Genomic DNA, 15,750 nt, shown 5'->3' on the forward strand with positions numbered 1-15,750 from the left:
GGTTATTGGCTGTTTATATACCTCGTATGCGAGTGAGCGCTGTTACCCGACAGTGTGCTGGGGATGTGTGACACCGGAACCCGAGTGAGACAGGCCTTGCTTGAGATCCTTCATTTTTCACAGTGGGTTGTAGCACATTTTATTTATTCTCATTTTAATCCCTTTTTATATGTGTAACGTCGCAGGGTTTTACCAGAATAGTTTCATGTTCAGAGGCTCTGGTTTGTTATTTGGTGCATTTATGGCTTTAAATGTGGTTTTAGATGGAAGGTGTAATAATAACCTGCTATTTATCGGTGAGTTGGTGTTTTTAAACGCAGTATGGGTGTAATGTGACTGTCACTCGTATTCTCGTGATGTTTCTTAAAGATGGAGTTTGACGAGGTGTATTTTGTGTTTTCGTAGTAAACTATTTCATTAGGTGATTTTTGATTGCTGGAATTTAATGAAGGAGGAGAAAATGCGATTGAGAGCTGGGTGGAAACGGGTTGGGCTAACACCTCCTTTGCAAAATATTGTTTTTTACCAACTTCAAATTGCAAGAAAGCGTCAGTTAGAAAAATAAAATATATATTTTTTTTATTTGCCGTGGCACAGCGAGTAGCGCTACTGTGTCACAGTGCCTGGGTGGTACGAGAGAATGTGGGGTTCAGTCCCCACTCAGTCCATGTGGAGTTTGTGCATTCTCCCCATGTCTGCGTGGTTTCTCTCTGGGTGCTCTGGTTTCCTTCCACACTCCAAAGACATGCTCTTCAGGTTCACCCATGGTGTGTGAGTGACAGAGAGTGTGTTCCACTGATGTATGGATGAGTGACCCAGTGTAAGTAGTGTATCTAGCAGTGTAAGTCACCGTGGTGAATAAGGTGTGTGGGCTCATAACACTACATAGAGTTCATTGAAAGTCACTTTGGAGAAAAGTGTCTGCCAAATAAATAAATGTAAAAAGGGGTGGGGCTTGTGTTTTTCTCCCCAAGTGCACCCCCCCCAAGCATTTGCACTTGCAGACCTCTTTCCTTGAAAAGCATGCAGTTGCTCACTTTGAGTTTACTTCAGCTGGATGGCACTTCTACTGTTCCCTACTGTGTCTCCTGAATGATGGGACCAAAGTCATGTTTTTGGTTTATTTTTGAATATAGATCAAATTAATTCACCTGTTCTAGTTGTGTGTCTCTACACACTTTTTACTCTGTAAAAGGGCTGCGTGCTACACACTGGACACCCTGCTTTCTTTGAAATATGTTATCGCTCATCTCATTGTAAACGGTAAAAAGACAGTACAGTATAAGGTACTTTCCACACGTTTCCTGGGACAAATGTGTTTTTTTTTCCCAGGAAAGTAAGGTTTCATTTGCTTTTCGTTCTGGCAATGTTTGAAATGCATCTGTTGTCCATCTTAAAATACTTTCAGTCTCAGCAAGAAGAGATTCCTGCTGAATCCAAGTGAAATGATAACCATCGATGAAGTTCAGCTATTTCCGAATGGAGAAAAATAACAATAACATGGTATTAACCCCACTGCACCCATTGCTGGTGTCCAAAGCTATGGGACTTTACCTAAAGAAATTCTAGTGGTTCCATAGCGAGCACTTAACACTGATCTTCACACCCTCTTATAGAAGGTTCACAGGGACTCCAGTCCCTGGTCTCCAACAGGGTAAACAAGGTGAAAAGAAACATCAGGAGTGAGCAACTAGGGAAAGACACACTGACCCACGACGGTACCTGTCGGGTTCCACCTGCTGCAAACAGCCCGCCCCCCCGGGCATGAGAGACTAGGTGGAGACCGACACTGGAATGCACCCCGTCGGCCACAGAGCCCCCAGTGAGCACAGATGGAAAAATAACACAGCTGAGTGGGGAGAAGAGGCAGCCAAAAATTTCATCTGGCTCATTCAAAAAACAAAGTAATCCTGCGGCAAAAAACACTGACACACAAGTACTAACAAAAAAAAGAACAACTGCCACGTCGAGCTGTTTTTGTGGAAATTAGGGCATGGACTGCGCTGCGCAGCCCCATGGACTGCGCATATTAACTGCACGACACTCAATCCATGGTTCAAATTATTTCGCCCTAAAGTTAAAACGCTTGTTCCTACCATAGTTTCTTCTTTTTTTTCTTTTAAACGCCAGTTATTTTTTCCCAAATCCCAAAGTGCTTTTAAAATACGCTGCACATGTTCAAAATACACAGGCCTTGAACAAGAAGCAAGCTCTGTCACGCTTCCCCCAAACAGGTGATCCCCACACACATCTGGCGAACATCTGCGCACGACGTAAGGAGGATAAAGAAAAGATGCACAGAAGCTGCACAAATGCAGAGTGAGGAAGAGCCGATCACCACGGGTTCGGTTAAAAAAAGCGCTTTGTTTTGCAGAAGGTTCCGCTATTACTGCATTTATTTAGACACTTTCCTCCAAAGCAACTTCCAATGAACTCCATGTAGTGTTATCAGCCCACACACCTTATTCACCAGGGTAACTTACACTGCTAGAAACACTAGTTACACTGGGCCACTCATCCATACGTCAGTGGAACATGAACACACACACTCTCTCTGTCATTCACACACTATGGGGGAATCTAAACAGCATGTTTTTGGACTGTGGGAGGAAACCAGAGCACCTGGAGAAAACCCACACGAACAGAACATGCAAACACCACACAGAGTGTTTGGGGATCAAACCCACATCCTCTCGCACCACCGAGGCAGTAGGAGACAGCAGCGCTACTCACTGTGCCACCGTGCCACCCCTCCCTGCTGTCCCCCTTTGCCCCTAGAAGGGAATAATGACTCTAGAATAAGTGACCAGCTTTCTGAAGACACTAGATTTGGGGACAAATCGAATCACATCCCTGGGCTTTTTAATAGGCGTTAGTAGTACGTTTCCTACCAGTTTTTAGTCAGATAATTTCAACCTTAAAACATGAAGGTACTCGTCATTTATTCTCTCTATGCTGTGCCTGCAACTAATTCCAAGATAACGGTGGTCGTGCCAATTTTATGGTGATGACATCAGTACATACAGTATGCCTGAGTGGAGTGATTGCGTATTTGATTTAATCGTTTTCAGATAATTTATGTTTAGAGGTGTAACTGTGAAAAAAAATGCATCCTGCTTCATATATTACAGTACGCTTCAAATAATTCTCCTGCTCCACACGGCCTGACTTTGCATGTCTGACCTCACAGCTTGACAGCTGAAGGAAGCGCGGAGGCCTTGAGAGAGAACAGACTGCTTTAAATAAAGTGAAAAACAACAAAAAGCAGGTGAGCGATGCTGCTGTGCCCGGAGGCAGTGCACCCGGAGGCTGCGGTGCGAGGCGGTGCGGGGCGATGCGGGGGGATGCGCGGAGCACCCCGCCGGCTCATGGACGTCCCCGACCGGGACCGTCCTTCCGTGCGCCGGCGGCAAGACATGAGTCCGCCTGGATGAGCGAGATAGGCCTTGTCGGGCTGTGGGGGGGTTTCTCCGGCAGACACGGGTCAGTCACAGGTGACCTCTCCGCAGCCGCCGGCCATAATACATATGTAACTAACCGGCCTGGAAAGCGAGGAGGTGGAGGAGAGCAGATGTGATTTTTTCAGTCCAGCAACTTATAGTCCTTCCCCGTTTATTTAAGAAAAATGCTGATGGCATCTTGTCATAATCTTAGTTTTTTTATTTGTTTAGGGCTATGAATGTTTAATACTATTGACGGAAAGCTTCCATAATCGAGCGGTGGCGAGCACGGCAAAGCCGAGGTGTGAGGATGGCGCTTGGTCCCCCGTTTCTCGAAACCGACGAGCACCAGGTGCGGCCGACTGAGTAATTGGAGGATTCGGTTCAAGACACTTCTGTGGAAACCAGTGGAGGCTGTGAGAGCAAATGCCACTGATTTTTGATCTTAGAAAATACACACACACACACACACACACACACACACACACACACACACACACACACACACACACACACACACACACATTTTCGGAACCGCTTGTCCCATACAGGGTCACGGGGAACCGGAGCCTAACCCGGTAACACAGGGCGTAAGGCCGGAGGGGGAGGAGACATACCCAGGACGGGACGCCAGTCCGTCGCAAGGCACCCCAAGCGGGACTCGAACCCCAGACCCACCGGGGAGCAGGACTGTGGTCCAACCCACTGCACCACCGCACCCCCCTCATCCTAGAAAATATTTATAGCAAAAATATTGTCATGAAAAGCCATTTCCTTTCTATTTCAATGGATTTCCGTCCAGAGTTTTGTGTTTGGGCTTTTGTGCGTATGAATTTTCTTAATAAAAACAGCGAGGAGTCGTACCACTTCCACCCCACGCCTGGTCACTCCGCGTCACACCCCACGCACATTTACCACCCAAAGAGACGGTTTTGATTTCTGCATCTTCTCGCTGTTTTATGTGGCCAGTTTGGTCACAACGGAAGCGCACTTTTGCCTGGGAGAAAAGCATCTGCTAAGTAAATAAATGTGGGATTTAGGGAGCTAAAGAATAACCATTAGGTCAGTCCTGATTGGACGGTCACTTTGGACTTCAGCCAAACAATTTCCAGAATTTACGCGCTTATCCTTCCCGTTCGGGCCGAACGCGTTCTGGAGTCCCGTGTTGTCCGACAGCATCGCTCGGGGGGTGAATGCAAATGGGAGGCGTTCAATTTGTGCGTCTCCTGTTTATTGAGGCAGTTCAGGTTACGGCCCCGTCAGCGGGACTGCAACCCACCCCCCGCCCCGGGATCGCGACGCCTTTGGTTACGAGTCCAGTTTTTTAACCAGCCGCCACCTGCTGCAGATGAGCGCCTGTTCGCTCCTGACATTTCTGCTGGGGCTGCTGCCCGCTGGACACCTGCTGCCGCTTATATCTCATTTATGTTTTATAGCGACTTGGACACAGCACATAGGTCAGGGGGACGGCGCTCGGTGATGTCGGGCATCAGAAGCAGCAGGAAAAGGCTGCAGCAAAACCCTCCCCCCAACCCACAACCCCCCCCCAAGGGAAAGGAGGACCGGCATGTCAACGGAGTCCGAGAGAGCGAGGATCTGTACCGAGAGCCTTCGGAGTTTAGCTGTTCAAAACACCGTAAAAATTACAGTACGCTGTTTTCTACTCGTGGGGGGTGCACTAGTGCAGCGGGTTTGGCCGGGTCCTGCTCTCTGGCGGGTCTGGGGTTCGAGTCCTTCTTGGGGTGCCTTGCAATGGACTGGCGTCCCGTCCTGGGTGCGTCCCCTCCCGTGTTGCAGGGTTAGGCTTCGGTTCTCCGCGACCCCGCTTGGGATAAGTGGCTTCTGACAGTGTGTGTGTGTGTGTGTGTGTGTGTGTGTGTGTGTGTGTGTGTGTGTGTGTGTTTTCTACTCTTGGACAGACACTATTAATGCTATTGCCTTACAGTCAAAGGACCTGAGATGAAATTCTACATGTAATTAAGGTTTTTACTCTGAACTGATATAGTAAAAATTACCCAGCTGTACAAATGGGTAAATTATTAGCGATAAAAGAGAAGTTTTGCTCCCTGTTCTATTTTGTCAGGATGGAGAAAAGTGAAAAAGGAGGGAAGTGAAAACATTGTAGTTGTATAGGTCATCAAGTGGACCCAGTAGGTGGACGACTGTAGTTGGTTGATCAGTTTGCTGCTGACCTTTACCCTTTTCCGTCAACGTTTTTTTGGTTCTGGATTTGTTGAACCCACCCGCCCCGGGCCAGACCCCAAATGTCGACTGGTTGAACTCAATCTGGAGAACTTCCGTCCCCGTCTGCAGCCTCTTCGGGCCGCAGTCCTCACGGCGTCCCAGTCTGAGGTGTGCACGGCATCATCTTCACCAGCTGAGCTGTGTGAGAGTGGACTGTCTCCTCACAGCCGCACCGGAACTTTCCTGCCTGTTTTTCCCATTTAATGGCGCTCACTGTGTGTGTGGTAAATGAAGGGTAAATAACTGTAGGTACACAATAACATAAAACCCTAACACCGTAAGCCACTTTGAAGAAACACGTCCGATAAATAAAAATACGGAACAAATCTTTGTCTATAGTAAATACCAGTGTGTGTTGCACTTATTGGTTAGACTGAGGCTTACGAGTGACACTTTATTTATGGGATCGAGGCCAGAGTTGGGCAGTACGGCAGCCCAGCAAGTAGTGCTGCTGTCTCACAACATCTGGGTGGTGCGAGAGAATGTGGGTTGGATCCCCACTCAGTCCGTGTGGAGTTTGCATGTTCTCGCTGTGTCTGTGTGGGTTTCCTTTGGGTGCTCTGGTTTCCTCCCACACTCCAAAGACATGCCCATAGCGTGTGAGTGACAGATAAGAGTGTGTGTGTTCCACTGATGTATGGATGAGTGACCCAGTGTAAGTAGTGTGTCTAGCAGTGTAAGTCACTGCGGTGAATAAGGTGTGTGGGCTCATAACACTACATAGAGTTCATTGGAAGACACTTTGGACAAAAGTGTCTGATAAATAAATAAATAAATGTAAATGGAATGTGGCCAAAATGCTTTCCACCAGAAAGCAGCCCATTAATAACGATAAAGGGGGAATCGCACCGATGCTGATGTTCAGCGGAGTCTGGTTCCTGACTCGGACATCCTGCCTTTTTTGTGCGTTTCTGCTCGATGTCCTCCTGCTCGCTGCCTAATGAGGTGACCAGGGCTGGAGGAAGGAATTCTGGGCCTCGCTCTCCTGCTCCTGCTGTTCGAAAAGTGGTGAGGTGAGTTATTGCCCCAGACAGGTGTCCCCCCCCCCCCCCCCCCCGACTGTACAGGACACAGGGCAGCGAGCTGCTATTTCACGCATGGACTCACAAAATTAGTGGAGAAACAAAGGGGGCGGTAATTGCTCTCGGAATTCCTCCCTGCTTTATTGACGCAGTAGTTGAACAAGGTAAATGAGGGAGTAAAAATGTGCCGGCTAATAAGCCACTGTGCCGTACGAAGGAAAACTCACGTTTCCTCGAGTTAATATCGACACGCAGGCTCATTGTAAATGTTTTATGGCTCCGTTCGCTAAACTACACGGTAGGCGGGTCGTGCCAAAGATTTATTTTTTACCGTACACCACGTTTGAAATGATGGAGCACAAAAGGGCGGTGAATGGATTTCATATGTCACGCGTCACAAGGGACACAGCAGCGTATTGCATAATGGGACTCTTTGTGTTTGCCTGGACTTTTCTGACACCGTCACGATCGTCACGTTTCACGGCACAAGAGAGAAACAGAAGAAATTAAGAATTTTGCCCACATTGTATCTACGGAAACATTTCATAGTGAGGCTTTGTGGTTTTATTGTAAGATTTTAAAGGAAGGCAGTGTGCTTAGGGCCAGCAGGTGGCATAGCGGTGAAGATTTGGGTTTGTATCCCTGCGCCTGCTGCAGTACCCCTGATCGAGGTGCTTACCTTGAATTGATACAGTAAAAATTACCCTGCTCGATGAACGGTAAATCAGCGTAAGTAGCTTAGTGTACATTGTAAAACTAAGGTGCTTTGGAGAAAAGTGTCAGCTGAACGAATAAATAATAACCACCAGAATTCCATACCTTGACATTATAAGCTGCTTTGGAGGGGAAAAAAGTAATAGAGTAAAACAAATGGAAATACTGAGCTGAATGCAGTATAACGGGATTTACGGTGAATCCAGGACATTTGCATGTTATTACACCACCCAGCAGTAACCAGGGCTCACATTGTCCTCTGCTCATCTCCAAGCACACGTGCACAGACACACACACACACAGTTACAGTAAATATAGGCCAATACAGTAATAATCCCTCTCAGAATGGCTCAATCCCAAGATAAGTATCTAAGGGAGAAACCCCTCCCTCGTCGCTCCTTAACTCCACAAGGCTGTAATCGCTTCGGAGCTTCTGCAAACAGAGCCCCTTCCTGCGTCTGCTCCTTCTGCACGTTCCTGAAAATGTGAAGCCGGAAACATGTGAAATGGGCGGAAATGCACGGCGTCTGGTTCATGGTGGGGGGAGGGAAAAAAAGCAAAAAAAGAAACAGAAGTGAGTCTTAAAAGTAGCTGCAGCGCTGCACCTCGGCCCAAATGGCAGAGATGCATCACCTATTAGTGGTTCTCGCTGCTCTCCAGGGTGATTCATGCCTTTCTGGGCCCGTTCGCCTCCCTTCTACAAAGAGACACTGAGTAAATTACAGCCTGCAAGCGGCAGCCCACTCTTCCTGGGTTAAGAACTAAAGGCACCCAATTAATTTATCAAGATGTCCGTTTTCTCGCACCCGATCCTCCCCCCCCTCCGGCGGGAGCGGCCGTCCGCAGGCGTGAGGCGCACGGCAGGGGAAGCGTGCGCCGAAAATGAAAATTGATAACGTTTCTGCATTGGCGCGCGTGTAATGAAACGCTGTGGGAGGATGTGCGCCGGCGCCGCTCTCGTACGTGTGTGATCAGCGTTTGGATTTTCCCATCATATTCGTATTTTCCTTTGGGCAGCTCTGGGGGATTCGTGCTGTAAAGTGATATATTGAAAATTAAAATACGACCCCGCTGGTTTTCCTCTGCAGGCCCTTCCATCTTGGCGATATTTAGCTTGCGGTCATTGCTTTGTCTCGCTCACGACGGTCACTTCATTTGATGGACAAGAAATAATATATATTTATATATTTTTTTTTTGTAAAAGTCTGAATACCTTGAGGCGATGGCTGTTTTGTCTCCGTTAGAGCAGATGGAGTACAGTATCATTTCACATTTCTCCAGGCATCAATAACACATTGTGCTCTTGCACAATGGCTAAATTAAGGTGAGCCTGGCAGAAAATATTCGTTTTTACATGCTGGCCATCGGGGCAGAAATATGTATTTTGCACCAATTGATAACCGTGTCTCATTCCACGGACGCACTCCCGGTAGGCGGGGTGTCCGTACACAATCGGGAGACTTTTTTTTTGCGTCATTTTTCTGGCTATAACACATTTTCTTGTGGGAAGTGTGTCCATTTCCAGAATTTGTTTTGTCGAAGCTAGGTTCGGAAAACGCATTAATAATAAGCTAACAGAAGGGTTTGAGTGGATTATTTATTACATTTACTCATGTAGCTGACGCTTTTCTCCAAAGCGACTTACAATTAGCTATCCGTTTGTGCAGCTGGGTAATTTAGGGTAAGTATTACAACTGGGATTCAAACCCACAACCTTTGGGTTCAGCAGGAGCAGCTCTAACCACTATTCCACCAGATGCTCTTATTTATTCATTCAGCTGATGCTTTTCTCCAAATCAGAATGTACAAGTCAGTAGGTGCTTACACAAAGCTACTTCAAAGTATTTTTTTCCACATATACAGCAGGGCAATGTCCACCGTGACAGTTTAGGGTAAGTACCTCAGTAAAGGGCATCACAGCGGGAGGTGGGATTCGAACCCAGGTCCTTTGATTGAAAGGCAATGGCTCCGACCCCTCACACGCGACGCTGCCGTGACCTCAGGCTCGTGGAAACCAATGCAAAGTGGCGTCGGGATCTCGGCGAGTCTAGAAATCCCAAAATTTCTCGTAAAAATATTTACGGTAACCCTATGGACACGAAATTCGTCGAAAGCGCACGGCTCCCACATCCTTGAGAGACTTCTGCACTTATTCATACATGATAGACTGGATAATATTTCACAGCGGAATGATGGATTGAATCACTTCTTGTGTCCCACTTTGACTGCAAAGCAGTACTATAAAATATCTGAAGGTTCGAATCAAGCATCCTGGGCATTTTTAATCACAAATACAACAGCGGGGCAAGGATACCATTAAGACTGATGGATAGCCCTTGAAGTGGACTTGGAAAGGGCGTGATGGATGGGCTGGGACGGTATTCCAGAAGGGCCGGTGGAGTTCCGGCTAAATGCGTTCCTCATATTTGCATTAATTTCCCATCGTCCAATGCGCTTGTCATGATTTCTGTCTCGTGAAAACCGGCGCGAAGTGAAGTAATGCTCGTGGGAAAAATAATTACCGACACTAAGACGCAAAGTTGGCTATTTGTTATAATCGCATCTGCATTTTGGAGTGTATATGTTACTGAAATCACGGGAAAGTGTTAATGGAAAGAGCGATTGGACTCCAGACCTCGAGGTCAGTTTTAAAGTATAGCCCATAATACTCCGTTTCCTTCCTTCAAATTAACGGTCCTACCTTTTTTCACTTTATTCCTGGGAAAAATACAACCCCGGCCGACCTGGCCATGTTTATTTCTACAGCGCGATTGGAAATGTAGGTTTTGTTTTACCGCGTTATTTACGTTTATTTCTGAAGTCTGCCATGGAAATACTCCCCCCCCCCGTATACGTGCAGCAGTTTCCACAGCACAGTAAAGACCGAAAAGCAATCGGCAAAGAGCAGTCGCTGCAGCCCAGCCAAAGTTAATCCTCATCCCTATAGTGATGGAGACAATACATAAGCAAACCTTTATTAGATTTTAAACAAAAATACTGCCTTTCAAGGACCCGGGTTTATAGCGGAAACGTTATGAAAACAAATATAAATATTGTTCCAGTTCTGGGACAGGTATGCAATTTAATCCCTGAATAAAGAGAATTTATACATAGTGGGTAAAACAGTTTTGTACGTTTGACTGTGAAGTTTCCTGTGAAATTCAGGACAGGCGGTGTTAACATGCATTGCCGCTAAAACAAAAGAGGGAGTGCAATCAAACGGTAATTAAGCCAAACACTAATTGTGTATTTCCCAAAAGGCCACTGCGGCCGCGGTGAAGGGTGTTGGATCCGGACCTTTGGGTCGACTCGCCGGCAGCGAACCGATTCCCTGTCCGGGGCCTCACAGGGTCGAGCGACGAATGTAAGAGGCATCCAACCAAACATCTGGGTCTTTTCGTTTCAAAACATACGGAATGACCTTTAAGCATCGGTCGCTCGTTACCCTCGTGGCCTTATTAACGGCCCTTGAATGCAGTACGTAGCTGTAATCGTTCGGTTTCTGCCAGAACCGAGCGGCGTCCCGACAGCACAGCTCTGTGACTCATCTAACATTTTGTGCAGGTTGGCCATTATGGACACAATCTGAGACAAAGGAAATGAAAGGACATTTTTACGTTTTATCTCTGTCATCCGGAATGTTCCAGCTGTTGTGATAATTGAACTTGAAGCAGGTTCTGGGGTCACAGGGAAATTACACGCTGAACGTCCAAAGCAGTCGGTGAAGTGGATATAAGAAGACTCCCAGGTGACACAGCGGGTAGCGCTGGTGCCTCGAAACTCCTGGGATACGGGTTCAGATGCCGGCTTGAATCCGAACGAGCGTGCCGAGTTTGTGCGTCTTACTTGTGTTTGCATGGGCTTCCTGAAGGTGCTCTGGTTTCTTCCCACAATCCAAAGACATGTGTTTCAGGTTGACTGGTCAATTGTAATTTATCCTTTGTCTCTGTGTGTGTGTGAAAGAGAGAATCTGAGTGTGATAGTCCTGTGCTGGACTGGTATCTGACTCGCACAGTAAGTTTTCAGGATAGGCTCCGGACGATGGTGACCCTGCCCTAGAAAAGTGCCTGTCGACAATGAATGAAGTAAAAATTGGCTCCTGTAACATATATATTTTCAATCCACTTAAAAAAAAAAAAAAAAAGTTCAGGTCCCCTCTGTAGTGGGGTCTGCAGTATAATTTGTGATATGAATATTAATAAGGATTGAGACCAATAACCCATCTTCCCTCTGACTAATACCCAATACTGCTTATATAGGACCACGTATATTTTAATGAATTTGAAAGTCCGGTTTGTACCGCACGAAGCGATCGCAAATACCGCGGTGAAGACGGCGAACGCCATCGTTAGGAAGAGCGGCTCTGCGGCCGCCCGCTGTCGTCACGTTGCACAAAGGGACGGGCGAACGCCGCCACCGAACCACAGCAGCCGTTTCGATGGTGTTGGATTAAGCTCGCTTTTGTCCATCAATCAAGTGTTTTAAGGTGTTAGAATCTTTTAAGCCTATTAGACGGGCCTTTTTCCCATCATTACCCCCGCCACGGTCGGCGCACACCGACTGTCTCTCGGCTCAAACCGACTCTCCGAAACTGTCACGGAGAAGGATTAAAACACCCATGTATTTTGTTTCGGAGATATCGAATTTAAATATTAAGGGGAACCGGGGGAAGTGTAAAATTCGGAATCCCTTTAAGAGCGCGCTGGCCCAAAGGCGTAACGCACACACTTCTGCGCAGTAATTGAATAGATAACCGTACGTTCTTGCCGTGGCGAAGCAGGACGGCTGGACCGCGATAGTGCGCCGCCGCAGCCCGCCGGCGCCGTTCCGCTTCACGGTCGCCTCCACCGCTCGGCCTTCGAACCGCGCCGCTTCGCTGAGGGACGGAGGCCTGCGGAGCGGCAGGTCGCACACGTCCTGCTTATCTTCGTTCGGAGCGGTTACCGTGGTAATGTGGCGGTGTGCGTGGGGGGGGCAGAACATGGCCCGGTGGCCCGGAGGGCCGCTCTCGTGGTTTTTTTTTCCTATTAACCTGCGTGTCTCCTGCTCGCTCTCCCTCAGGTAACGGCACCTGCGACTGCGGGAAGTGTGTGTGCGAGGACGGCTGGTACGGCGAGGCGTGCCAGTACCGGGACAACTGCGACCTCTCGCAGAGGATGAGTAAAGAGCTGTGCCGAAACCCTCAAGGAGTGATCTGCTCCAACGCAGGCGAGTGCCGCTTTCTCCAACCGTGAGCGTGCAGCTGAGAGTCCCTCGCCCGAAGAGCTTCCGCTTCCCGCCTTCGAGCGTTCTGGCTGTGCGGGAGGCTCAGGTGAATGGCGCAGCTTTGAATAAAAGCCCACGCACGAGTGGGCTTTTAAAAGAGCTGCCGCCTTTACACCCTGAGGTTGCAGGTTTGAATCCCATGTCCAGCTGTAGTACCCTTGAGCAAGGTACTTAGCCTAAATTGCTCCAGTAAAGCTACTCTATATAAATGAGTAAATAATTGTAAGTAGCTCAACATTATAAGTTGTTCTGGAGAAAAGAGTCAGATAAATGAATAAATGTACATGAGGGTCATCTTTGTGTCTGGTCCTCACTGGATGGGGCGGGCAGGACACCAGCTGGCTCACAGATGCTTCCCCGGGCGCCAGGGGCGGGGTTTATTATTGACGGGCGCCCCCTGTCTCCGCCCCGCAGGCTCCTGTCGCTGCGGCAGCTGCGTGTGCAACGACCCCGACGGCAGGGGCCTCGTCAGCGGCCGCTTCTGCGAGTGCGATGACGGCGAGTGCCTGGACGAGGAGACGGGCGAGGTGTGTGGAGGTACGCCCGCGGCCGCACTCTGCTCCAGCCCGTTGGTGGGCCACGGTGCTGCGGGATGCTGTCCCTGCCTGGCGCGAGTGCGAAAGGTGTCATTTGGGCAGCACAGGCATAGTGGCATGGTGGAAAGCTGTCAAATTACATATGTTATATGTTGTATAGTACAAGTATAATTACATATTAGGTTCACATGAATGTAAATGTTCATTACATTTGAAATGCATACAAATATGTACTAAATACATTAACAAGAGATGTGAAACGCACGCACGCACGCACACACACACACACACAATGTCCACAACCGCTTGTCCTGAGCGGGGTCACGGCAATCCGGACCCTAACCTGGCGACACAGGGTGCTGGGCTGAAGGGGAAGGGGTCACACCGCAGATGGCACCCCAGGCAGGACTCGAACCCCAGACCCACCGCAGGGCAGGCCCTGGCCAAACCCGCTGTGACATCACACCCCCCCACAATATATATATATATATATGGAATACAAATAATTTTTTTTTTTTTGATTGAAAAACTGATATAACATCACGTTTGATTTTTGATGCAAAATTTCTTTAAATTAAGGTTTTATGACCTGTGGTCTTAAATGTGGTGAAGGGCAGCAGGTGACACAGTGGTTAGAGGAGATGCTTCGCACCAGAAAGACCAGGTTTGAGTCCTTGCTCTTGCTGCAGTACCCTTGATTAGTGAACTTACCGTGAACTGTAAAAATTACCCAGCTGTATACATGGGTAAATCAGTGTAAATTGCTATGGAAGAAAGACCTGACCAAATAAATAATGGACTGCAGCTCTTTCTCTCTATACATGCATTTCAGTTTCTCCATCCACCTTGAATGATACAAAGCAACTTATAGGGTTGTGTTTGTACGCTAAGATGCTTGCAGTGATTTGCCCATTTGGACAGCCGGATCATTTTTAATGTATCAATTGAGGGTAAATACCGTGATAAAGAGGACTACGGTGGGAAATGGGATTTGAACCCAGGACCCTTATTTGCAAGGTGATGCCTCAAGCCACTACGTTATCTGTATTTATATTGTAAGGACCTGCGTTACTGAGAGCTTGAGGTGAAACTGGTCTGTTGTAAATAGTTGGATTCCGGGTAAATTGTTAAAAAAAAAAAAAAGTGTTCAACCACTGGGGGGAATTCCAGGGATTGTGAGAGGGTGGCTGTGTTCGGGAGTGTGTGGAAAAAACCTGGAGGTGCCAAGCAGGCTGGGAAGGCTGGCTTGAGTTGCACGTCCTTGAAGAAAAGGGGTCCTTGGACCGAGAGCATTATTTCCCTGCGTGCTGGTGTTCTAAGGAAATGTTCGTTATGAACATGGCCTGTGCATCCTTCTTCGCCCCATCCACCCAGAGCGCTGTGCGCCACAATATATACACTGTACATGCATACTGCACACACACACACATTTGTATACATATATATGTTCATTCAGTTCAGTACTTTCACATCTTTCACATAATACTTAATCACCAGGACAGCTGGTAGTGTAGAGGTTAGCACTGTTGCTGTTGGACCCAAAGGTTGCAGGTTTGACCCCCACCTCTGGCTATAGTACCCTTGAGCAAGGTACTTACCCTGAATTGCTCTAGTAAAATTACCCAGCTGTATAAATGGGTGAATAATTGTAATCTTCACATTGTAAGTTGCTTTGGAGAAAAGCATCAGCTAAATGAATAAATGTAAATTAGTACCACAGTATCCTAAATAGCTGCCCTTGGTTCTGAAATTGTCATACAGGATGTATCATTTTTTAAAAAATCTGAGATGGTTCATTGTATCACACACAGTAACTGCTCATGTTTCTCTGTCAAGGTCTCTGGGTTTATACGGGGAGAAAAATGAGGACTTTTGAGGATTTTCAAACGAGAGGAAATAATATTGTCAAACGAAGGCCGAATCTGTTCCAGGCAAATTAATTCAACGAGTAGCTGACTGACATTCACATGAACACCAGGCGCCTTTTTCCCTTAATGCAGTGGGGAATGTGTTTAACACGGGAGCAGCAGGAGTCTATGGTGCAGGAGAGGATTAAGTGCCGTGAAAAAGGCAAGGGGGGGTAAAAAAATAAACACGTGAAGTCATGTTTCCTCTCTCTGAACACACTCTGGTTTCAGGGCATGGAAAGTGTTACTGTGGAAACTGTTATTGCAACGCCGGTTGGCATGGAGATAAATGCGAGTTCCAGTGTGACATCAGCCCATGGGAGAGCAAGAAGAGATGCACGTCTCCAGATGGCAAGATCTGTAGCAACCGAGGTACGTCTTAAAGAGCACTTTAAATTCAGGAGCTGACGCCACAAGAGAGGGGAGGGGGAAGAAAGGCATTGAATGTATTATCCGTCATCAAGATTGTGTCAGTACGTCTAACCCAATTGCGCCTCGCCGTCCTCCCAGTAAGGCCATTTGGGCCCCATTACTGGTGCGGTTGAAGCACTTTGGACATTTGCTTTTCAGGCGGAACCGTGAGGGAACGAGGATGCGCCAAGCAACTACGAATAGCCATAGA

The 15,750-nt window shown here is 47.6% G+C and overlaps 1 protein-coding gene across 2 annotated transcripts in view; it reads left to right on the forward strand.

The window, feature by feature from the left end:
- The window catches only part of itgbl1 (integrin, beta-like 1), a 60,428-nt gene that overhangs the window by 9,022 nt on the left and 35,656 nt on the right, over window positions 1-15,750 (forward strand). Inside the window, exons 3-5 of one of the 2 annotated variants that reach the window (XR_003798030.1) lie at window positions 12,482-12,628; window positions 13,100-13,212; window positions 15,360-15,500. Coding sequence is in view for 1 of the 2 variants with exons in the window: in XM_029256667.1 (XP_029112500.1) it covers window positions 12,482-12,628; window positions 13,100-13,222; window positions 15,360-15,500 (411 nt within the window). In the remaining variant the exon portion in view is untranslated. Of the gene's footprint in view, window positions 1-12,481; window positions 12,629-13,099; window positions 13,223-15,359; window positions 15,501-15,750 lie in introns of both variants that reach the window. The other variant, XM_029256667.1, reaches the window with a different exon arrangement.

This window comes from Scleropages formosus, chromosome 12, assembly GCF_900964775.1.
Source record: "Scleropages formosus chromosome 12, fSclFor1.1, whole genome shotgun sequence".
Lineage (NCBI taxonomy): Eukaryota > Metazoa > Chordata > Actinopteri > Osteoglossiformes > Osteoglossidae > Scleropages > Scleropages formosus.